This window comes from Aptenodytes patagonicus, chromosome 2 (assembly GCF_965638725.1).
Source record: "Aptenodytes patagonicus chromosome 2, bAptPat1.pri.cur, whole genome shotgun sequence".
Lineage (NCBI taxonomy): Eukaryota > Metazoa > Chordata > Aves > Sphenisciformes > Spheniscidae > Aptenodytes > Aptenodytes patagonicus.
Window position 1 is genome coordinate 12945692 of NC_134950.1, and position 25883 is coordinate 12971574.

At 39.1% G+C, this 25883-nt stretch overlaps 1 protein-coding gene across 4 annotated transcripts; it reads right to left on the reverse strand.

The window, feature by feature from the left end:
• Nucleotides 1-931: 931 nt before the first annotated feature.
• On the reverse strand, nucleotides 932-25635 carry TBC1D31 (TBC1 domain family member 31). Of its 4 annotated transcripts, none has more exons than XM_076329160.1 (22): nucleotides 25544-25635; nucleotides 23544-23690; nucleotides 22867-22982; nucleotides 20821-20999; nucleotides 16972-17123; nucleotides 16385-16544; nucleotides 15948-16148; nucleotides 14570-14746; nucleotides 13656-13735; nucleotides 13407-13553; nucleotides 13003-13136; nucleotides 11860-11993; nucleotides 11085-11264; nucleotides 9839-10071; nucleotides 9068-9220; nucleotides 7769-7904; nucleotides 6737-6829; nucleotides 4848-4988; nucleotides 3622-3816; nucleotides 3049-3199; nucleotides 2032-2148; nucleotides 932-1303 (listed from the first exon to the last, which is right to left on the reverse strand). In XM_076329160.1, exons 1-22 carry the CDS (start codon nucleotides 25618-25620, stop codon nucleotides 1161-1163), a joined length of 3246 nt encoding a protein of 1081 aa, XP_076185275.1. In that variant the 5' UTR covers nucleotides 25621-25635; the 3' UTR covers nucleotides 932-1160. The 4 variants fall into 4 exon arrangements, with proteins under 4 accessions (XP_076185275.1, XP_076185273.1, XP_076185276.1 ...); XM_076329158.1 differs by having other exon boundaries at nucleotides 3037-3199; nucleotides 25544-25620; XM_076329159.1 differs by lacking the exons at nucleotides 932-1303; nucleotides 2032-2148 and having other exon boundaries at nucleotides 3055-3199; nucleotides 3620-3816; nucleotides 25544-25620.
• Between the last annotated feature and the right edge of the window lie 248 nt (nucleotides 25636-25883).

Genomic DNA, 25883 nt, shown 5'->3' on the forward strand with positions numbered 1-25883 from the left:
GTTGTGCACTCACGGGAGTGATTTCCACGACGTATATTGTTCAAAAAAAGCACTTTGGCAGAGGGTTTTCTGCATTCAAGCTGTCTGCAAGCCCATTTCAGGATTTGGGAATGGGGAAATCGGTCCCGCTCCTGCGGTGGGCTGCGGGGTAAACCCAGGGCGCAGGCAGGGCCGAGGGGTCACGCGGCCCCCGGCAGCAGGCAGGGACCAGGAGCTGCTACTGGGGCACGACAGGGCACCAGCTCCTGCCTGCTGGAAACGCTCTGGTTTATGCACATTCACAGCTGTAACGTTTTTACAAACCGTAAGTGTGGGCATATATGGGCCAAGGTGCTAGCCAAAAACTTTGTGCGTTTTTCTCTTTAAATATAGAAATTATCACATGTAAACTCCAAGACAGTCATCAGAACAAGGCACTTTCCTCATCTACTCCTTCTGCCTCCCAGAGATGATCTTTGCCTGTTGCGTTTTTCTCCCTTTGAAAAGGGACGATGCCTCTTCCCCGCACTCTGCTGAGGGCTGCCATGAGATTTCCATGGATCCCTGTTGCTGCTAATGTGACTGTTTCTGGTTCTAGACGCTAATAGGATGCTAATAGTGATAGCCAGTGAAAATCAGCCTAGCAGCACAAAAATAATTGTTTTCATTTAGATCCTCTGTCTCCTTTCTTTATCATGAAATGTACCTGCTAATATGTGTAACAACTACGCGTATCTCCAGCAATGGAGGTTCCACAGCCTCCCTGGGCCATATTTTCAGTGTTCGGCTCTCAATGGGAAGGACTTTTTCTCTAATTGCAAATTTCCGTGCTGCAACTTGTAGAATCCACTTACACATCACTGACAAAACCAACATTTTAACAGCAGTTTGTTTCTTCAAGTCATGGTATTCACCAGAAAGTGCACAAATACTTCAAGTGTAATAACTTAATGGTAAAAAGTGAGTTTATTTTAGAAGTAAAAATAGCATTATAGTTACCAAGAAAATAATGAGAAGGTTACAAACAACACACATTTTTCTAGCTAGCATTTTTATATAAAAATATTTCCAAAGACCTTCATAATAAACAATCTATGATCAGTCCTTAATCACACTGTACATATTTAGCGTTTCACTGATTAATAATTTGAAAGTACAGATGAGGTCCAGACCAAACCATCTCAAGGTGTCCACTTTGTAGCTCGGAAATGAGTTGGAGGATGTCTAGTTCGAGCCTGTGAGGTAAGCTTTTGTCTGAGCCGTCTGACTTCTGCCATCAGTTCCCGCTCTCGGCATGCCAGTTCTTGTCTTCTGTCTAAAGACACTTAAGTGCAAGAAACTCGGACTTAATATTGGAACTAACAGTTTTCCATAAATACCATAAATGCTCATTGGAAAACTGATACCTCCTGCATAGAAACACTATGTTTTATTAGCACCACTGTATGCGAGACAGCCCTAGGACCCATAAAAACAAGGAACAACTCCTCCTAGGTTCTTTGAAAGTGGTACCTATGTTTTGTTACAAAAAGGTCAGATGCTGATGGGTCGCTATGGGAGGTCCATAGATATACATGTTTCCCATTGCGTACAGTTTTGTACATAAGATGCGTGTGGTTTTAAAATGTGCTTTCACTGGCCATAACGGCTAGGACAGCCCAGAGGAAATGATTACAGACTAATTCCTGACTGTAACTCTCAGTAAGACTTTGAAGAAAGACAGTTCTACATCTTCTCAACATCCCCAAATCATACATAACGATGAAGACAGAAAAAGCATAGGTAAAATGATCAGGTCAGAATGAGATGAAACTGGGCTGAGAGTTGAGAATATGACTATTCTCATAATGTGATGCACTTCAGGCACTTCCTACCTGTGCTGCCCCTGGTAGTGAAGACATTTTTTCAGGTGTGAAATAGAATACAACAATAAACTCATTTACTATCCACTAAACACCTACACAGCTAATAATGACTCAATCGCACAATGAGGTGATCCATGCTTCTGAAATTAAATGTTAAAGAAAGGAAGGTCCTAACTTAGAAACTTACTGTGTGATGATGACTCTGATGCAGACAAATCATTGAGACAGATGTTTCCAGACCTTGGCACCTGCTGGAGTTCTACCCCTCTCTCTGTACATCTGGCCTTTAAAACACGCAGTCTCTCTGTGGGAAGTGGAGAGAAGGATTCTTTGTAAATTAAAAGTGTTTAAATTTCTAGGAACTTTTCTAGCTTGAGGTGAAACAGTTTTTCTCCAGGAAGCAAAACTGGAACAATCACTCACTCCAGCTAATGGCAAGTACAATTTGCTCAGAATTAAAAGTCAATGTTTCTAGTCTATGGGTCAAGGCTATGCATCACTGCATTTCATTTCAAGAAATTACAGCTCCACATTGCTGTTTCTTCCTATATAATTAATCTTCTGACAAATGGGCCACTAAGATCATGTGGAATATGGCTACTCATACTTGCAGTTTTAGGAGGAGACACCCATTTTAATAATTGGCAGTTACAAATTACTCCATATTAAAAACATTAGGCAAATAAGGGCAAAGTCTGAGAAAGTTCACCCAAAGCAATATTAATCACCTAATCTTAATACTAAACACTAATCTTGTGTAAGCCTTGCAGAGATGGAGGAATAGGAGAAATATCTGCAAAAGCACACAAATGCAGCATTTGAGAAGGATGTACTGGCCAATTCTGGAAGCGCATAAATGTTTTTCTCCTGTGAACAAACACTTGGCAAAGTCACTTGTTGGCAGTGAGTTTGCTGTTCTTTACATTACTTGACAGAGGATTTCTAAGGGATGCGATTTTATGATTGGCTTAAGCTGATCTAAACCTGTGCTTCTACCAAAAATGCCATTTATATTGCTGCATCTGATAGATATCAAACTGAGATCCTGATATATTGGTTTCATGAAAGAATACTGCCAAAAAGTACTTATATAAAGGAGTTAAGCTTAAGTTTATCCCTAATATTGGACACTTAGTTTGTATTCAGTTGCTGAATGCTTCATGCCAACACCTGCACAGGAGAACTGCATTACCTATATGCTCACCAAAATAGCCATCTTCTCTTTGCAGCTTTTCAGCCAATTCTAATGTGTCATCCATTTTGTCTTCTAAAAACTGCTTCCGGTGCTTATCTGCAGCAGCAGCAGCCTTCTGCTCTTCTTCCAGTTGAGCTTTTTTCTGTAAAACTTCTTCCCACTGTGCAACAGAGATATTAAATGTGTCCTCAACAGATGTGTTGCAAGGAAAAAGCAACAAGTAAAACCATCCAGATTATTAGACTAAACTTCACCCTTAAATCAAAATACATGTTATTAAGCTGAGTGAATGTTTCTTTCTGAAAAATTTCTCATTCAAACTCCTGGAGAATAGTAAAAGTCTTGGGTCAGAGAAAAAAAAATGAGAGGAACTTAGAGCATTAGGAATATGCTTTCCTAAGCCTAAAATATCCTCACCGATTTGCTCTAGTGCTTCCAGAAACTTCCAGTCAAAACTTAGGAAAGGAGATTCCTAACAAAATATTTCTTCAATACCTTTCAGTTTTATGCTCTACCATGTTATGGGCAAAAGACAGTTACATTTGTGCCAGTCCCACTTAGAAAAAGAAATAATGCAAACACCTTTTTTTCTTCTGCTTCCCTCATGGCCTTCAGCAGTTCAGCTTCTTTCACCCTGTTGTCATGCAGGAGCTTGGCTATCTCTTCATAATGCTTCTCACGGTCCTGATCATCACGCCTTAGTTTATGTAACGCTTGCAACCTCCAGTCGGTGTCAATGCGTTTCTGCTCTGCTTTGGCTAAATTTTCTTCAGCCACCTAATAAAAAACCTTTCTTACCAGAAATCTGAGTACTCTATTTCAAGTACACAGCTGTACATACAGATAAGGTAAGATGAACTGAAGCGTTCTGCAGTATCACTGTGATGTCCCTGCTGGGAGACTGTACCTGCAGTGCCACTCCTCCACTCATTACAGCAGGCCGTCTCATCTATCAGGGCTTTCTTCTGCTTCTTCTTCATCCTTATTCTTTCCCTTACTGAGGGTCTTTTTTAGTTTAGGTTTGGGGTTTTTTTTAATCTTTTGGAAAGAGGCATCAACCCTCTCCATGATTTTGGGGATTTTGCTTTCCTAGCATGGATTTAATATGATTTACAGGTGCAATTAACGTAAGATTGATACCTGGATGCCAATACTTCCACCCACATCCATCTGCTTCCAAAAATCGAAGGCTGTTTACAAAAATTCAGACCCATATGTTTATTTCTAGACAAAATATAAATGCAGATGCCAAGCATATGGGTAGTGGGTTAGTTGCAACTATTTTTCCAACTGTGCAGTTACAAGTTCTGTGCTTGAAAATCTGAACAATTCCTAATGTCAAGCTACATACATTCATTACTGTGATCTAGAAGACAGCTTCTACAGCTGAATTTCCTGCCAAGTACTACCAACTGAAAGTTCCTTTGAGGCTTACTTTTGTTTTATTATGGTTACAAATAAAACATGTTCCTTAACAGGAGGATGTCTTATTCTGAAAAGCACTTTTGAGCCTTATATGCCTTCTAAGTTCTGAGAAGTAAAGAAAAGTTAATATTCATGGCAGGCCCAGAGAATTGCAGTATTATATAGCTGTTTGGACACTTCAATTAGATTTTTGAAAACCTCAAAACTTTAAACATACCGTCATAATCTATTAATATAGGTGTCTAGAAATCAGATTTCTTTAGAAAATATTTTCATATTAACTTGAACTAGTTAATTGCAATTAAAATACTATTAAGTAGTACTACTTGCACTAGTTAGCATACTAACTCCCCAAAATACATGTTAAGATCCAATCATCTTACTCTATGAGCTTTCTGTTTTTCTTCTCTATCTATTTCCATCAATCTCTGAACAAGATGATATTCCAGATCCACCCTTCTTCGATGGGCATCCACCTCTTCTTTCATTTCCTTTGTAACCGCCTCTTGATCTTTGATTAGATGCTGCCAAACACACAAACATAAATTACTGTTGCTAAGCTACTAACCCACATTTGTAATTCTGTCTCTTTAACATCTATTAGAATTTCATTAAACTAGTATTTGAATATATCCACACATCTCATCCCACTATACATCATAACTGTCCAAGAAAGTGATAGTCCCTGCTGTTTTATCCACTTGGAATTACACTAAGCCTGAGTCACCACAGTGGTCTCGCAGGTTGATATTGACGTAATTCCGTTCCCTGGATTACAGTGGAGCATAAAAGCAGAATTCCAACTTAAATGAATTAGATTCATCATGAAAATATTCTGCACTTTTATGGCGCATTTTAGCCAAAACCTCAAAATGTTTCACAAATATAAATCATGTTTCATGGTACAGGGACTTATAATAAACACATCTGCAGCTTGAATGCAGAGATGATTTGCCGAAGTAGTACAAATCAGCAGTAGATCCAGAAATAGAATTTTAACTCTCACCACCTTTTCTTCACATTCATCAGGGCACATCTACAGAGTTTTCTGGAGAAGACATAACCCCTTCCCAGGCCTGCGGAAATCTATTGAGCTGTGTCAGCAGGGTACTGAAGCAAAGTTAACATACACGGCCTTCTAAGCTTGCATATCACCCCTCACTAATGGCAGTAAAACAGTCAGTTCAGGGCATGGGCAGTGAAAGCCTGTCTACACAGACTCTTGTGGGGAGACATATATCCTCAGTTAGTTAAATAATTGCTACCTTTCTAGCCCAAAGAGGATGATCACTGTAGAATTAGTTCCCTTAAACAGCTGACTTTACATGTACTGGAACACAAATGAGCTTAGCCTGGTTTGCGTTATGTAGCCACAATACAGCTGGCTGTGTATTCAATAAATAAATGCTAAAAGAAATTTAGCCCAGTTATGCTCAGCATAAAAAGCCCATGGCCAAAAGCTTTAAAAAGCCAAATATAAGCAGACACATGCTTCAAAATAAGGGTTAGCTATCTGGATGTTCACTTCTGCTTGCATTCCATTGGATCTGCAGGTATGCAAGATGGGCACATGTAGCTGTGATTTCTAAACACTTAACTTACTATTTCTAACCAAAATGGACATTGCTAAAGCCTTCCATCGGCAGCCTTGCTTTTCAGTCATTAATTATTTATAAGAATTAACTCATATTTAACTTTAAACAGTATTATTGATTAAAACCCTTTATTACTGAATAGTGATCTTTCTGAATTATAAGTCAGAGAAAGGAACTGCACATTCCCCACAAACCATCCACTCCTCTTTGCTTAATGATGTTTGCAGTTCGACATTTTTTCATCAACTACATCAATCTGCTATACTGTTCTCTCCAGAAAATGTAGATATATCTGGATACCACAGATGAAAAGGTGGGAGTTTCTGGGATGAGGAACATATTGTTATAGACTTATTTCTTATTTACACGTTCCTCACTTCTCTCAACCAGCTGAGCACACAGCTAAACCCTGCAGCAACCTAATGATACCTCTGCACAGGAGAAGAATAAAATGGGGAGGACATGGGTATTTTCTCCCAGAAAAACAGATAACAGTGAGTTCTACTAATGGTCTTATCAACAGAGGGTTTATTCTAAAAAAGGTATCAGAGAGGGGGAAAAAAAAAAGCGCCCCCCTTTTTCCTCACAAAGTCTGGTTGAATGAATACAACCGAATCTGAGAACTGCAAAGGAAGAACCATTAAATATAAACGTCTGCATAGTTCCCTAATAACTACCTGCTCAAAAAGCTGTCTTTGTGATTCAAGTTCCATCCGTTGTACTTCTACATCTTGAACAGTAGCAGCTGTTTCCTGCTCTCTCATGGATGCCTTGAGGAGAAGAGAAACACATTAAGATACAGTAAAGGAGAAATTCTTCTCCCTTAAAAAACCAGTATCAAGAAGAATGTCCAAAACTCCAAGCCACACCCTACTTCTAAATTCTAGTTAACTTTCTGTCATACCATGAATAATGGAAAATATTGCATATCAAAAGTACAGGGCAAGGTGGAAAAGAGGCACAGGAATAGTTTTGCATCTAGCCAAGCATATTAGGGAAATGTCATGCTTGATCTAGCGCTAATAATCTGCCAGATGCAGCTCCGAATCAAATAAGGAGTCTCTGAACCCAGGATGCTGCGGAGAACAGTACACAGATAGGGAAGTGGCCACTTTGCACCTGGCAGAACCTGTGCTGAGCTGGAGCTAACAAATTTTACAGTGCCCTGACTGCGGAAACAAACACACAACTGCACTACACTCTGCAAAGTGTGGTGCTGAGACACAAGGAATGGCCCTGCAAAGACTCAATTCGTGCCCACGAGGTTCAAAAGCTTCCATTCTCAGCATCTGCATGCCACGGTGCTTGAGCTAGTAACACGGGAGCAGAGCCAGGCCTCGCCAGAGGCCACTCAGAGCCTCTCCATCAATGGCAGAGTTTATTTGCAATCTGGACATACAGCCCACAGACAGCTGAGAATTCACTAGTCCTTTAAGGAGCTCATTACATTTTTCAACACTGCCAATATACAGATGAATATGGCTTTTCTCAGGAATTTTGCCAGTTAAAGCAAGGCAGTGGAACATAGTAAGTGCCAAATAAAACTGTTAAATTATGCATTTACCACTTAAAGCAGTCCATCTCATGCTAAATACACCTCTGGGCTCACAAATCACAGTATATGAACTGAAATTTTAGTTATGCATTTTTTCCTTGTTTTTTTTCACTAATAAACCTTCAACAAAAGAATTGCTTGAGCAATACTCAGCCTTTCTCGCAATTTCGTCATCGAGATGTTTCAGTTCCATTTGACGCTGATCTTGCTGGTATTTCAGAAAACGCCTTCTTGAAGCATCTAGAAATTGTAGTTCCTTTACTTTCAGTTCTCTTTTCACAGCAGCTACTCTTCAAAGCCAAAACAAACAGAAACACGGGAACTTGTATATGTGAAAGGTCAGTACCAAAGAGCAGAAACTTGCACTGCAGTTATCCATTAGTTACTATGAGCTAATCTCTAACTTACAAAGCTTAGGACAGTTGCTTTCATTCTTTTAAATTGTCCAGTTTTCATTTACAAGACAAAATGAAATTCACAGACACATAGACATCCTCTAATGGCAACGTCGCCAATTAAGCTTTTAAGTCCTGTGCCCTGTTTCTGTCCTACTTTAATAAGCACTAGTTTACTATTACAATGATCCAGAACTGGAAACTATTCCTTAGAATAATTGCCAGTGTCCTGGTACCTCCTTCTGCACAAAATTAGTCCTAATTTTATTTGGAAAATATAAAACTTTTTCAAGGAATAAAACCACAAACTCAAGAATTAGTTTGCAAAGAAAGGCTTACTGCCCTCTTTTAAAAAAAAAGTGAGCTTACTCTAGGTTACAGAGGTTTAAACGGAGCGCCTGCAGACATGGCGATTAGGCACATGCTTTAGTGGTGGACTTGGTAGTGTTAGGTTAGTGGTTGGACTTGATGATCTTAAGGGTCTTTTCCAACCTAAATGATTCTATGATTACTTGTAGCTGATCTAAAGAACTATGGAGATGTTGAAATTCTCTTAAACCTTCACAACTGCAAAATGTACAAACTAACAGTTCAGCTTCAGTACTATCACAACTCTTTGCTCAGCAACTGATACATAAAGCAGTCTTTTTTCTAAATCCACTAGAAATACAAGAATGTGTACAGTCACTGATACTATAAGTGACTTTTATATTTGCAGCGTGAGTCTGCCCACAGTGCAAGTCTGAAGTCTCAGTGTGCAAACACACAGCAATTGACTGCTTAAGAGCATTCCCAATCCGAAGAGATCAGACAAAAGGCTGGGAGCTGAGACAAAAATACGAAGTGACTTGGCCTCTAATCTGCTGTATTCCCTCAGGCAAGGCAGTAATACAACCCAGATCACTTCATTCCCACACCAAAATCTGACCCACCAGACCACACTGTTTTCCCACATTACAATTTATACAAATTAGTGGTTATTTCTCCTTTACTCATGGTTAAAAATGTAATAGCAGGATTCTGTAGCCAGGCCCCTAATGCTTCTTATACTGTAATACCTCTGCCTCTGTTCTGCCAGCTTCTCTTCTTCTTCCAGTAGCATTTTTCGCCTCTGTTCTTCAGCTTCTCGAAGTAATTCCTGCTTTCGATACCAGGCTTCATCTTCTGCTTTCCGTTCCTGTGCTTTAGCTTCTAATTCATGTGCTAATTGTCTAAATGGAAGGAGATCACATGTTAATAATTCAAGCCAAGTATCAAGAAATTACTTGATTATTTAGAAATTGATGACTGTACTAGCAAAGAACTGCTGAAATGAGATGTCATGAAAGAGTATGGCATCCCCTTTATGTACTGATAAAGTACATGAGGAAGAGTTACAATACTGTTACAGACAACAGGGCATTTCAGATGACTGCAGATATTGTCTTCCTCACATTCTTAACAAAAAATAATAGTTTCTAAAGGTGCCATGGCATCATGGTACCCATTGATTTCAATAGCAAGCTAAGAACTCCTGGCCCTTCACAAAGTTGGACACTACAAAGTCAATGGAGGTTTAGGCTCTGACTTACAAGCTTTCAAGTTTGAAGACTTGCGGCCCAGTATTTTCTGCGAATTATCAAACTTTTTTTTTTTAAGATAAGACTACCAATTTAACTTAAAAATCTGTCAAACCAAATAACTCTTAACCTTTAGCAGCTATTTAAAGTCATCTTCTTGAATTTTCTTAATCGTCTCTCTTCTCAAGCATACAGATTACAACAGAAAAAAGCAACTGTGTTCACCTCTCCCTCCCACTCTGATACTGTCTTCAACTTTCCCATTAATACCTCTCTCGTAAGTATTCAATTTCATCCTGTCTGATCCTCTCCCATTCCCGAGTTTGATAATCCACAATGAAATTGGGATATTTATTAAATACAGGGTACTGTCCTTTTGTAAGTGGTATGAAGTCATCAAGCGTACGCTGTGGATGGATATCTAGTGGTGTAGCCTCCATAAGACGATAAGCTTCCTTAATCACAGCATTAATGTCCAGGTTGTTACGATGATGAAAGAAATACTGTAAGAGACATGCTTCCATTTACATTCTACAAAAGATTAAGCAAGTTTTTAATATACTTATTTGGGAATAATTAGGTAAATTAGCAAGACCTATATTCCAAAAGTTGATTTAAAAAGGGATTATTAAGTTAGCCCTACCAATTAGTAAAATATCACCGGCTAAAATGACTTGACCCAAACCTCTTCAAGTTGTAAAAGTATGCTCTGGTTCTTTTCCTTCTCTTCAGATGACAGTTGTGTAAGGGATCTGGAAAGCTAGGTGTGAATTTAGAGTGTCCAACTGCCTGCATAGACACTCCTACCACTGGATAAACCTCCCTCGACTTCTGGTGTTCAAACATGAAGCTTGGAAGTTCCTCTTCTTGAAGGACTATTCTTCCTGTCAAAGATCTTATTCACCAAGAAAATCTTTAAATTGGTTATTATTAAACGTAGCAATAATGTTGTCTGTTTGATGTCTGTCAAACTGTCTGCTCACAAGCACATTTTCAAGGTGGAACCCTTTGTTTGCCTACTGAGATGTTTTCATATGAAAAAACCTCCTCCTCCCATGTAAGGATAAACATAAGGAAATGTTTTCATTTAGCTTCAGAGAACGTCAAATAATACTGCCTAATTTTGCAAATCTGAAAGCAAAATAATGAAACAACATGACAGAATGACTGTGTCTTATCTCCACAAGCACAAGTCCATATTAGATCCCCAAAAAAGAGGCAGAGTTATTTTGTAGTTGATGAACTATTGACATTTACAAAATGGCTTTTAGCGGCATTAGAAAGCTTATGAAAGCCTTTAAAGATCTCGTGCATTAAACTGCAGGAAATTGCTCAATATTTTACTCATTTATTGTATATTTGTCAGGTACTAGACGATGCTGTTCAGAAACATGTAATAATATATTAATGTAGAAATGAAACATCTCCTTCTAACCTCCGTAACAACAGAAACAATGTTTTATATGTCTCTGTAGGTACACTTTCATATGACTGACTTAAATATGAAGATGTTTACCTCAAAATCCCCTGTTTGATGACAGTGAAGCAAGGGAGCTCTGGAACATATAATATAGGCTACAACAATCATTAGAAAGTACGAAGGATGGTTGGAGAAGATATTGTCAAAGACTTTCAGCCATTCTTCTCTTGTTAGAACCTCAGATAACAGTGTTTCTAGAAGAGGCCAAGCATAAACCTAATTATTTGGGAAAATTGACAAAATAATCCGTTAGTACAATTTTACCATTCCTTTTAAAGAAATAATATGAATTTTTCTTGCCTTATACCAAGAATTTATTGATTTATGAAAGAAATGGGAACTAAACCAGAATATTTGAAGATAAGTTTTATCACCTACTATAAACATTCAACATTAATATGGGGTAATTATAAATAAATTTCTTATTTCACCTGATGTCTAAATCTTCTGTTTAGATTTGTGAAGCTAAACTCATCCGTAATGATAAATAGGGATTACAAGATGAATTCATCACACCTATGTCCACTTAAAAAAAAAAAAAAGTACATTTATGTTTTCATAAGTAGATTTTCAATCAATGTGGACTTGAAAGCAAAGGACTTCTAAGAACTACAGTACCATGTATGTGAGATTTATGATCATGGAAAAGGACAAGCTGCAGGAAAGCAATGATATATTCTTTACACTCCCATATCATTCACGGTTATTTAATGAAAGCTCCCTCAAAAAAGAATTATTTCAAAATAAAAGACTACTGCACTATCATTCAATGCAGTGACATTTCATATACAAAAGCTGGCTAGAATATTACCTGTGAAGTCACATTGTATTTTATTAAATGCTGAAGTAGTTCTTTGTCATGATGTGCCAAAACATTTTCCATCATACTGAGGACATTAACTGGAGGATTGGGAAAATACTCAAACCAGTGCTGACAAAAATTAACTGAAAGAGAAAAAAAAGCCCAACACAATCCACTGTAATCCAGTGATAGACTCCTGACAACCTTAAGGTTTGGTTATAAAGGCTTTGAATTTATGAGGTAGTTTTAGGCAGCGAAACCTATTCAAGACATTCTCATCTCTCCTCTTTCCTAGCTTTTATTCCTAAACCATTCCCACAGTATGCTGCTCCTCCAGCTGCACTGGCATGAGTGTTTGTGTCAGTACACTGTGAACCAGACTGGGGAACTAATCTGGCTCAAAAATAAAGTGAAAAAAAGTCTATGTGCTGTGGGACTAAGTGGTTGGAGGCAGATGGGAATGCTTAAACTGGTATTTCTGTCTCATGAAACCACAGCCTGGATAAAGTAATTTTTAACATACTAAGAATAATTTCCGTAAACTTGGATGCTTATTCACTAACAGCATGTGTTTGCAAAGTGGGTATCTATGCTTGGCAGCACATATCTTCTGTAGACTTAGCAGCAGCTGCAACAACTAATTTAAGTGTAAAGCATTTTAATTTAGAATGTTTCTTCAGAAGACAGCCATAGCCAGCTTTCAGCCAAATGTCTCATTTTGAGTTACCACACGCTTAGGACAACTGAAAACAGTAAAACTTTCAAAGAGATAGTTCCCTTTTGACCGGGAGTGGGTGCAGGGGTGGGGTGTGTGTGTGTGACTACTTTTCCCATGTCTCAGATATTTTAGTTATGATGATATAATTATGCTAGATACATTTGGTTTTACTGATAAGACTTTACAAATACTGTTAAACTGCTAACTTTTTGCTAGAAAGACTCCAAAAGGAAGTCTCATGTCTTGTTTTTATGTAGAAGCAGGTTTTTGTTTTAAGCATTCAGTTGCTACATATTAATTCCTGGCAACACCTTTAGAAGAGAGCCTGGTGACCTCTTAGGAAATACCTCATTCATTTCATCAGGAAAAGCTCTTTTGCATGGGAAAGCTTAAACATGTTGCAGCGTATTTGAGTTTTTAAAATCACTGCTTACCTACTACTGTAGCAACAACTTCGAAGCAGATCAGCTGGTTGTTCTGGAATAATTTTACAAATGGGAATGCTAGCAAAGGAATATAAGGCGTCTCAGCAAAGATAGCAGACCAGTGAGCTAGAGCTGATAAGGTCCTATATGCAAAGGCAAACAAAGGTGTAGAAAACATCGATCCAAAACCAAACAAGAATATAATATGCATTTCAGAACCACAACATAGAAAGATTGTAAACGTCAAGACACATGCAAGATTATGAGAGTTATAAAAACAAAATCGCATGAGGGCACTACTATTTCATTTTAGAGTTTTCCTTACAGCTGATTCCAGCTATTGGATACATTTCAGATCGCTGTATGAAAATAAAAATCTATATTATTTAAATAAATATAAATATATATTTTACCTCTGTAAAACTCTCAGCAATTTCCTGCTTTTGATGGGGTACTCATTTTGAATATTCACAAATGCACTGTGTGTACCCTTATCTATTAGGCTACTGAATGCTAAGTGGTTTTCAGGAAGTTGTAATAAGGAACGCCAAACAAACATCCTGCAATTAAAAAGCAGACTTAGTCAAGCAACTTCTCTTTCGTAGGCCAGTAAACACAAGCAATTTTATTTTGTGCAAGCATGAACATGCACACAAACATACCTGTACTTTGCTGGATATTCTCCAAATCCTTTCAGTAAGACCCGCAGACGTTTCTTGTTTAATCCACCTGGCAATTTGTTCTACAAAATAGGGGATCAACAATAAATGTAAGGATTTCTCCTTCATAATCTCTTTCCTTGCACTCTAATTGATGATAGTGGCTAAATACGGAAGTTCCTAACATAATATTAAAAAAAAAATAACGTGTACTGCTACCTGTTACATAATCCCAGGCATTTCAACAACAAAAAAGATAATGCAAAAGATCATTCATCTACTGAACTCAAAGAACAGCTGCCATTGATTTCAGTCAGAAGCAAATCAGACACTGACTAAACTATATATAATTAAATGATGGATATAGCCAAACCATAAACAATATTGACATAAGGAACAGATCATATTGTGATGAATGTTACAGGAGGATATAGATATAGATATGTGTGTATATATGTGTGTGTGTGTATATGAGAGTATATATACATATGACATGCAAGATGAAGACAGAGAGAGAAGATGGCACAGTGATGACAGAAGGGAAATAAATGTAACAGTAATGCATCTTCTAAATAACTAATAAAAAATGACATGGCTTCTAGGCAGACATTTTAGAGGGGCCAGTAGGGAAGCAGATCAGATGTAGCAAATATCCAAATGTGTCACAAGTTGCTTGAACAACCTCAGAGGTACACCAAGCTGACTTGAGGCAGCTGTGGCTGTGTCACATAATACTGGAGTATGGGCTAAACAGAGAGAGTAAATGGTACTAAAACTCCCTCAATCCCCTCTCTGCTCAAACGTCCAAGTGAATCAGTGCCTGAACTTATTCTTTAAAGTAAGTGGCTAAATATTTTTTTGCAATGAAATCTAAATGCTGCAGACTGGAGAAGAAAATATTTGCAACTTCTTCCTACCTCTTTATTTTCAAGTGATGTGTTCACTTGCAGTTTTAGCAATTTGTTTTGAATTTTGCTTCCTTTAGATTTCCTAGGCCACTCTGACTTTTCTGAAGTCACTCTCATTGTCAGTTTATTTGCCTCTGACGTGCACTTGGACCAATCTTCTACTACTTTGAACATGGGTGGTGGAGGCTAATATTAAGTGAAAATACCTCAGTTAACATCTTGTAAGACAGATTAAATAACACTATAATTTGATGTTTACTCTATTTTATATGCCATATTTTTGAGCTTGATGGCCATAACAAGAAGAATAGAGACACATTTATACCATAAATAAATATATATGGACTGTATACTCCTGAATAAGTATGCCAGTGAATAAAACTGCTGTAATAAACTAGAAAGACTGTGAGAAGGTTTATGTAGCTTCCAAACCAACCCAAACATCATGATATTTCCTTGTTTAGCAAACACTAAAATATAATTGGGATAGTATAAATGTGTGTCATGTACTGTTCAGGTTATTTATTTTAGTGTGTTTCTCAATGTCTCTAAAACATTTTGCATTTCTATAGCACCAGTTAAAAAGAATACAAAAGACCTTTACAAACTTTAATTAGTCTTCAGTGTCAGGGAGGTATTAATTCAATGTTGGAGATTGGGAAAGCAAGTAACAAAGTGGATATCCCAGTTCACGTCAAGCCGGCGGCAAAAGTGCAAATGGAATGCATGTGTGACATCTTTACACATCCTTCCTCAGCTCCAACTCCGTCATTATCCGAAGCTGGTTACTGTTTACTTCAAAGACATGGTGATTAAAGATACATGGAACTCTGGATTTAGAAACCTGACTCTCATTAATAAATTACTTTAATAAAATAAGAACTGGTATTTAGAATGTTTGTTATTTAGGAAGGATTAGGAGTATGATTGTGCCATAATGATGGATGCTGGTATCCAATAACACAGTAAGAAGAACAAAATCACAGTAACAAAAACACCATTCATGCCCGCAGTTTAAGACAGCATCAGTTGCAAAACATTTCCTATAGGAAACGGAATAGAAGCAGCACAATTATGCTGGTTCCATCTCCCCAACACATCATTACAAAGAGAAATTGGTCCATACAAATTGCTGTAGAAAGAAATACCGTCTTTCCCTCCCCCCACCACCAGAAACACAGTGACACATATGCTTTAAAAACATCATATTACCTGACAGGCTGGAGTAACTATGAAGGGAACTCTACAAACCACTTTTTCTTTATTTGTAGTGTTAAATATGGCACTCCAACACATGTCTGCAAACTACTGCTGATACAAAAGTTTTGTAGACAATATCAACTTGAATGGGATTTACTGCTGTTTTAAGAAATGTAAAACACTCTACCTTATTTCCTTCTTGAGTCAAAGCTTGGATACTGTATAAATTAAGGCTACCATTTTCCATTACTGATGCAATATACCGTCCATTGGGGCTAGTTGCTGCTGTACTAATTCCCTCTTCATGACTCCCAATGTCAAAAAGAAGTTTGTATGTTTCTATATGGATAAATCTCATAATATTATCTTGACTTAACACTCCAAGGACCTATAAGTTAAAAGGATTCATCAATTAATATTGTCAATGTAAAACAAAGAGGAATAGCCAATTCAGCAATGACATTCCATTAAGCTAAAAGAGCAATTGAGCAAACATTTAGCACAATAACTTTCCTTTTGTATGGTATGGGCCCATATCCCCTGTGTCCCCCCAAAGCCCTCAAAGTATATGTGTTGAATCAACTAACCCAATACTCCAGTCTTAAGCTTTGTAAAAAAACTGACCTGATTGGAGCCCCCATCAAAACTGTCAGGGAGGAATTCCAGGTGACGGACAGCTCGTACTTTTGCAGGCATCTGGATTATTCGTATCAACTGCTTTGATTCTAAACACCATAAGTGAAGATGATTTGATTTTCCACCAGCTACAAAAATCCGGCCATCTCTGGATCACAGATGAGGCAAAGTTTCCATCAGAATACTATAATTTAAGTAAGCGTTAGCTAAAAAGAGAGAGATCATACATTTCCTTCTATGCCCTCAAATCACTTTTGAATCTGTCATTATTCCTGTCATACTCTCCTGAAAGAGCAAAATAGCTCCTAAATAATAAAATTTGCTTTTGTAAAGGACAGTTTAAACCTTATTTTACTGGTCATTAAAAATAAACTTACTTTATTTCAACTGCTATGGGACTGTAATAAAACCTGCTATCGATCCTTGCTGAAAGTATCAGTCACAGCAGAGTTCAAAAACTTATCATAGTATACAGCTCAACACTTCCATAAAGCATTACAAGTAAGGAAAGAAAACCTGTTTTAAAACTACAATTTTTGTAGTCCACCTTTAGAATGTTTAAAATAGCAATTTACCTGGTAACTGCAAAGACCTTATAAAGTAATACAGAACCTTCTACAGGAGTTGGCAACTGGTATTTACAGTGAAGAGTATCAAATTCCCATGCAAAAACAGAATTATCTTTGAAACAGCTGAGGATGGTGTTACTCAGTGGAAGAAAAAAAACCTGGAAGAATTTGGAAAAGAAAAAAATGGAATATGTTGTCAAGGAAGTACCCTTTAAATTGGACCAAAGTGCATGGCAGAATAAAACACAGCAAGAAGCCATGACAGTATGGCTATTACTGTAACTGCGTAATGCAGCTGCAGTGCAAGGCTTAGATCCCACAGGCAGCGGGTCCCCTTCCCCTGTTACAGCCTAGGCAGGCCTGCTCTCCCTTGCACTGGTTCAGAACTTGTTGTACCCTTTGCTAAGCCAGTTTATCTCAGTGAAATGACACAAATCTTTATCTGTGTTATTTTTATGACTGTTAAACTGTCTTGTGGAGGTTTCTGATGAGTGCCAGAGAGGATGTAATACAAACGGTGGGAACATGAACCCAGGAGCAGGAGGGGATGGAAGACATGAGCCAGAACTGCTCATTCAGCAACTGCTTGCTGCATCTTGTACAAACTGGCTTCAGCATTCCAATAGTACCAAGAGCCTGGCAAATGCACTCTGTGAAGCATTCACCTTTAGACTTAAACTCCTTAGTTTTGCGTACAACTATTAAAAGTAAAAAATAGTGTAGAAAGTTTAGCAGTGTATTCTCCAACTATGAAATGCAGATTTTACTGTGAGGATGAATGAAGATAAAACCAAAAAGCTTGTAAATATATTTTTTCAGTTATTCTGAACATGTTTATTGTTTATATGTAATCTCTTTTGAGAAGAAAAAAATTGCATTATTTACATTTTTGGATGTCATCAGATACATTCCTGCTTAATGGCAAATTACTGGTTTATTTGTGATCATATACATATTTCATGATGTAAATGAAATTTACATCATTTGTGATGATGTAAATTAATGACAAATTTACAGATCAGAGGTTCTATTTTGGCAGCAGCACATGCAGCTTCAGCAAATTCCCTGTACCTATAATTTTGAAGGTTAAATTGAAAATGTCTTCTGGTATCTGAACATTGAGGGACTACCTGAAGGACTCACTGAGATTTACAGGCTGAGATTTACAGTCAGTGCTACGAAGTTCAGAGTTTTGGTCTGAATGGTCTCTTGGGGCCTTGAAAATCTGTAAATCTGGATACCTGGGATGGGATTCATCTTGCTGAATGTTAGTGACTGAAAGCTGGATGTTCAGGCCAAATTAATCACTTGACAGTGAGTAAAAGTTACCTGTGGGGAAAGAGTCACCTCACCTACCAGAGTCATTGTGCTGGTTTGGGCTGGGATAGAGTTAATTTTCTTTATAGTAGCTAGTATGGGGCTATGTTTTGGATTTGTGCTGAAAACAGCATTGATAATGCAGGGATGTTTTTGTTACTGCTGAGCAGTGCTCACACAGAGTCAAGGCCTTTTCTGCTTCTCACACCACCCCACCAGCGAGCAGGCTGGGGGTGCACAAGAAGCTGGGAGGGGGCACAGCCGGGACACCTGACCCCAACTGACCAAAGGGATATTCCATACCATATGACGTCATGCTCAGCATATAAAGCTGGGGAAGAAGAAGGAAGGGGGGGACGTTTGGAGTGATGGCGTTTGTCTTCCCAAGTAACCGTTAAGCATGATGGAGCCCTGCTTTCCTGGAGATGGCTGAACACCTGCCTGTTGATGGGAAGGAGTGAATGAATTCCTTGTTTTGCTTTGCTTGCGCGCACGACTTTTGCTTTACTTATTAAACTGTCTTTATGTCAACCCACGAGTTTTCTCACTTTTACTCTTCTGATTCTCTCCCCCATCCCACTGTGGGGGAGTGAGCGAGCGGCTGTGTGGGGCTTAGTTGCCAGCCGGGGTTAAACCACGACAGTCATTCATCTTCAGACAGATTGAGCTGCCTGTCCTCCTTCAGGGACCCTGTGGAAGTCTAGACAATGAATTGAGAGCAGATGCCTATCATGCAGATGGATGAAGTTTACATTTTGGTAAACTGGAGTACTGAACAGTTCCTCATTTTCTGCTTTGCCCTAGAAAAATACCACAAGATGGTCACAAGCAGCTTTTGAATAAGCAGTGATGCTTTGAAAATGGTCGTTATAGATGTGATGTCTTAGCTCTTCTTTCTTTTTTTTTTTCACCCACTATTCTTACAGTGTGCAGCTCAGTCTCTCTTTTCAAATTAGCTTTGCCCCATACCAACTTAACAGAAGGTGTATGTTGGAGTGCAACTGGGCTTAAGTAAAGAGGCACCAAAAAGTACACCACAGAGATTTGTGTGACACTACTATGATGGCTCAGACAGCAAGCAAGAATCCAACTTTGGACAATGAGTGTCAGGGCTGCAGTCTAATAATAAATCTGATCTTTAATAAAGCACTTATCTATATGTCTTAAATAGTGGCATGGGAGTAAGTATCATTATCTCTATTCTAAAGACAGGAAAATGAAATCCAGATAAATTGGGTTATTTGCATAATGTCCTATCAGAAATGGTAGAGCCAAACCAAAAGTGCAGGTTCTTGATTCCCAAACAGTATTTATTCATTCAACCATAGTCACTATTGTTTGGATTTAAAGGTTGTTTTCATACTGTAACATCCTGATCCTACCAAATTCCAAGAGCTGTTTATCAATAAGAAGCCCCTACCCATAGCCTACACAAAGAAAGATACTCAGCAGTAGAAAAATCTTGTCCACTAAAGAAATGCAGCCATCCCTGGAGGGAAGACATGATAATTATTTGAGCAATGTTCACTACGCAACAGTTTTAATAAAACAAACAAACAAACAAAAATTTGTGCATGATCTTCCACAGTAATTGCTAGGTGACTATTTCAGGCTGACAAAATTTCTGCCTGACCTAGAACTCGGTGGAGACATTCAAATGAATAGCCTTGTTCTCTGCAAAATCAGCATGGCTTTTTAGTGACCAGCCTGATGAGAACTTTGGTTTGAAGTGGTGTTTGTAAGACTGTTCACTGCAGGGCAGCACGTGTGTAAGCAATGCTCGGGCACTGCGTCAGTACTTTCTGTAGTACTTATGCCAAAATTTGACATTTGGTGGTGCAGGCAGACCTGTTTAAAGCAGCTTAATGCTAAGGAAGACCCATTTAAACGACTCCCTGACACAAACACATCATCCTTCTCATCCCCTGTTGTTCCAGTATAAGTGTCTATGCAGCAAACCGAACCAAAGAAACCACTAGACTGAAAGGCAGCAATTTCTTTTTGCTGAGTTACTTTTCAGCTTTGTTTGTTCCCACATTCAGTGCTTAGTGTGCATAGAAAGAAGAGCAGCTTTGGAATAAGCAGCTGAATGGGGTAGGCGGTGGTGACTGTTTGAAGTTACCATTATGACACCAAAACTGTTTTTTTAACAACACCCTTAAATCCCAGTATCATTCAGGTTGGAGTCAATCTCTGGAGGTCCTCTGAGCCACCCCCAGGTCAAAGCAGGATCCATCTAGAAGATGGCTCCAACTTCCAGGTTAAATTGGGTTAGTCAAGGTCATATCCAACCAAGTTTTGAGTATCTCTAAAGATGGAGGGTCCTTAAAAGTTCCCAGCAGATCTCTGCAACTATTGAGTCATGATTCCAGTGGTCTGGGTGACATGATAGGATAACAGTTAAGGAGATGTGCCCAAAAATATAGAAAAGATTGAGCTGTATTTTAAAAAATAGTTTCAAGTACTGTGATTTTAACATGTGGTGTTACTCCTACTGAGGTATGCTTGTTCATCCTTTAGCAGTTGCTCCTTACTCACCTTTTGTATGCCCACAGACTGACGAACATTCAGCTTTCTTCTTCTTTGAAAGGTGTCCAAGTCCCACAGTTGTGCTGTATCAGTGGATGTAGTGATGGCATACCTGCCCGAGCCATGGACAGAGATGGAAGACACCGAAGAATCATGTCCCCTCATCCAACTAACTAGCTCCTTGGTTTCTGCAGGAGTTGATGAAAAAGATGAAAAGAATATGAAAGTCATTCAAAGTGAAACAACTACTACTTTAGCCTTTATTGCCAGCACTATGCTGTGAAAGAGACTTTTAAGCATACCTAGTATATGACCATTTACCATCACAGCCCAACAAACAAGAAACAAAGGTATCAGTCTTCATATAGTTATTATACCTTAGAGAAACATAACCATCTCTTCATCTCCAAGTAACAGATTTCATGTTATTCTCAGTTCTACACAGAAAGCCAAATTGCAGAGACTTGTTTAATTTAGCCTAAGAATCAATCTTAAAAAGTCATGAACACTGAGATCTGCCTCATAGGCAGATTATCCGATGTGAACACCCACAGTAATCTCTAGAAGTTGAGACTGAATGTTCTAGTTAGAATTCTCCACTTGTTTTTACTTGTGGACAATATGCATGGATGATTACGCAGCTATTTACAGGTGCAAGGAAGAAAGGTTTAATGACAACAGGCTATGACTATAGAAAGGCACAGTCAGAAAGCAACACCTCATTAATTCTTTTAGAGTCCAAAACACTTTTATGCTGTGTATTGCATACTAAGGAAATGGTTCCTCTGAATACATTGTCTCCCACTTGTGACTGCATGACCACTAATCTTCCCTCAGCAACCAAACTGTATTTGTGGCAATCACACTATTTACGTTGGGTAGTTTGCTTGACAGTCCATGGGGTGGTTCCAGCTGACCTAATGCTGTGGCATCAAAGATGGGAAATGGCTATAAAGCAGCTCATGAAGCCTAACAGTCAAACTTTCTGCTCTGCTTATGGACAATTGAGTGCTTAAAGCTATTGTCACATGGGAAGATGACATGGGATTACAGAGTACGGCTTCTAAAGCAGGGGGTGGAACCCACCAAGTAAGTATTATCTAATACACCTCTAAGGATAGTTTACCCAATACTGACTTAAGTGAATAACATTTGTATTTTAAAACATTCTTTAGTATGACTTGGTATCTGGAAACAGCACCATATAAACATGCAGGACTCTGTGGAATAATTAAGAAGATTTCTCTAAGTGCATCCAAAATCTAAGTTTGGTCTTACTATGGTTGAAAGGAGGAGAAAAAGCAGAGGATTTCAGACCTTAACTATGACTCTTCCTCTATTTTGGGAAACAGTGTGTTACATTAAAATCTTCACTAATAATATCAGACCCTCAAATTGCAGATGAGTGATTCCTACGGCTTTTGAAAAAGATTTAAATCCAGATGGTGAGAGACACGACAACTGCACTTTTTGACAGGTTAAGATTAACTGATGAAGAATGAATTGTCAGTGACTTTCACCGTTTAACTTCTAATCAAGAGAAAGACACAGCTGGCCCGTGAAGTTAATTTTAGATATCGCTTTTGAATAAGGATACAGATCTACTTGCATACTCAAAAGTACTGACAGTTCTTTTAGTGTATATTGTCACTTTGTTAAAATATTTTACTGTAAATATAGTTAACAACTGGTTCAGTTGCAAACTAACATACTGCCGACTGATTTTAGTTTGATTTTACATACAGCACCTCATTCTAAGCAAACATACAGAATTGCTTTAAAAATATAACTGGGATCCTGTGCTAGACTTCAGTTAAACAGACGCCTGCGTGACTCAATGGGAACAAGAAACTTTGACAAAGCAAAGGGTTCGTTTATCCACAGGACTATAACCCCCACGGGCCCAAACTGTGGGGGTTTTTCTTGGAAGAACAGATGGCATAAAACACATAATAAGATTTCCATCAAAAAAACTTAAAAAAAATTGAGATTGAAACTAAAATGATGTAGTTTTTTAGAACAATCCAGATAGTAAGCCTTTAAATTTCTCCTTACCTGTATCAAAGCACTTAACGGAATAATCTGCCAAAGCCACCAGGAATTCTGTCTTTCTGCGAAGATTAAAGGCCAAAGCAGTGCAAGCCTGCATTGTCCGCTGAACAAGGTTGAACCTATTTAAAAATATATGTTCTCATTGTGTTAGCAAACTTGGGTTCATAATGTCAACTGAAGTAATAACTTAATCAGTTTCAATATATTTCACTGAAAAACATAACTCAAAAGAGAGCAAAGAAATATCTAATTATGATAAATATAAAAATATTAAAACTCAGTAGTGTAAAATTGAAAAGACTGATTAATCTATTTCTGCAAATGACAATACTAGGTCTAATTTATTGTAATTCATGGCTCATATTATTAATTGATTGGTATCGTTCAAAGCATAACTTCTTGTGGTAGTATTTAATCGCTTAAGTTCTATGAAATTGCTGTTTGCTCAGTTTAGAGTTACAAACTACTGATCTTTTGGAGCAGCTAAACTAATAAAATAATATTTAGGGAGCCTACAGGGGCTTGCAGTTTCAGCTCCGAGAAAACCACTGTCTGTTTCCACATTTGTGGAAAACTGAGGGTTAAAACCAGACCTGTGGCATGCTGTCCAGGCAAGTTCCATACCTCTGAATGTTACAGATGTGAAGACAATTAAAATGTCTCGATAGAAATACTCTTACCTGTTTCCATTCAAGTCAAAAACATATATATTCCCTTGGTGGTCTCCAGCAAGTAGAGAATCTCCGGAACTGTCAAAAGCCACATTCAGAAAACGTATTGTCTTTGAATGGCATCCTTTGACACTATGAATTATGTTTACTATAACTCTGTGAAGAAAGCAAGCAAAACAACCATGCTTAGAACTGTTTTATTATCATATATTTCTCCAAGACCTAGGATTAAAATGTTCCTAGCTTACGGTTTTACAATTCTAATCATTCATAGTGTTCTATGAAAAATCTTCTTCCATGAAAAATATGTATTTCTAATATGAAAAATACACTAAACAAAGGAAGTCATTCACTATGTTGGAAGGTAGTTAGGAGACAAGTAAAGCAGATGGGGGAAATCTACCATTCTGATCCTTTTATGTGGCTCCTAGTTACCTGATTTTCAGTTATATTATTAATGACTAACATATATGCTGATGTATCATCTACCAATGCATCTGAAAGCCCAGTTCAGCACTCAGCAAGGAACCTGGCTTTTCATTATCACTGTAAAGAAACATGGTAGAAAACTGAGAAGCTATGAATTACTGTAAGAAACCACTTGGATTAGATTGGGGTGGGGGGAAATTTTAATACCACTTCTTTCCAGAGTCTTCAAAAGCATGAAGCAAGCCATTTTTATCATTATTCATCTGAGATATTGTGGAACAAAATTTGCTGTTTTTTCACATTCTACCCTTGTACCATGCTGTTGGCATAAAATGATGCAGAACCAAAGCCCATGTGCAGAAGAAGCCGTAAGAGGAAGGTTTTTCCAGGAAGTAGGACATTAAGATTTGGGAGATCTGCTACTCCTGGATTTTTTTGGCTAACACTGGGCAAACCAATTATTTTCTATCATCACTTGGATGTAAACTCAGAGTCAAACTAAATATCTAAAACTGTACAGGATATTGGGAGGCTGCTTAAAGACTGCAGGGCACTTGCAGAAGACTGTGACCATGGCTATGTAAGATGCTGATAGCTATCTGAGACACCAATTTCTGAGAGCATAATATGCCAATCCAGCACCTGCATGCAACTGTTGGCGTATGTGATAAAGTGTGAGTGAATATCAGAAGAAGAAGGGCCATGCAGCCATGGTACAGACTAGAGACAAAACTAATTGTACCTCATTCTGTTAAGCCCATTCTTTTCTGTGATAAAAGGGAAGGGCCATAAAAATGAAATTAGAAAGATGTTAAGCTAATTTAAATTATAATTAAAATGTAGTGATGTTAGGGCCTTTAGTGTCATAAAAAACCCCACAAGCAAAGTATGACTTTTGATTCTAAAAACACCCTGAAATGCGAGTACTTATCAGTGTAGTTACAGCATCTCCCAGGACTTCCCCAACACCACTCTCTGCCTTTCAAAAGTTCCTTTGCCACTAAACTAACCCAGGAGAATAAAGTTAGGAGTTCACAGAGCTGCATCCAGGTTCCCCGTGTCAAAGAGTATACAAGTACTCCAAAGCAGCATTCATACTGCTGCTCTTCAGCTTGGGCCAGACAGTATTTTCCTAGTATTTCACACTTTAATTAAACTCTCGTGCAAATTCGCTTATGGTATTTTGTTCAATATACAATTAAGACAAAAAAGCTAAATTGGGAGAGCTGTCCAGGCCCTTGCCCAGCCAAATTGTGAGCATCTCTGAGCACGGAGGTTTCACAGACCCCTTGGGGACCTGCTCCACCTTCAGCGGGAACGTTTTTCTCCGTTATCTAACCGGGCATCCGCGGGCTGGCCCTCCAGCCTGCAGAAGCTCAGGTGGGCTCCGGCTGGCCTGCCTCCTCCGCCCCCTCCCCTCGGCCCGCCCACTCTCTCGGCCTCTCCCCCGCGGCGCAGCGCTGGGGGCGGCCACGGCTGCCGCCGGCCCGGCACCGAGCCCCGGCTGCGAGCTGAGGCGGCAGCGCTGCGCGGGGCCGACCCTGCCCCGCCGCCGCCCCCCGCCCCGCGGCGGCCGTTACCCGCGCCGCGCCGCCGGGACGGGCTTGCGGTGCCAGATGGGGCCCTGCTGGCGGCCGCCCAGGTCGCAGGTCTCCATCCTCGGCCCGGCGCCGCCGCTCCCGCGCTCGCCGCCTCCCCTCAGGGCTCCTCCAACGGCCGCCGCGGCGGGGGGACGCCGCACGCATGGTACGGCCCGCTCCCGCTTCACCAACGGCGGGCAGTAGGAAGGAGGCGGGCGCTCGCCCCCCCCCCCCCCCGATGTCGGCCTGCTGGGGAATGGGACGGCTCCGCCCGGCGGCCCCGGGGCCTGCCGGGAGTTGTAGTTTCCCTGGCGGGCGCCACGCGGGGGGCAGGGCGAGA

Bases quoted from the DNA above. Each gene is read 5' to 3' on its own strand.
- TBC1D31 (XM_076329158.1), bottom strand. From the start codon at position 25,620: ATGGAGACCTGCGACCTGGGCGGCCGCCAGCAGGGCCCCATCTGGCAC. The intron at 9,221-9,838 runs GTATTAATGGGA...CCTTCCATTTAG, and splicing joins ATTGAATACTTACGAGAGAG to ACAATTAGCACATGAATTAG. The intron at 7,905-9,067 runs GTATTACAGTAT...TTGGCTTTGAAG, and splicing joins CTGGCAGAACAGAGGCAGAG to AGTAGCTGCTGTGAAAAGAG.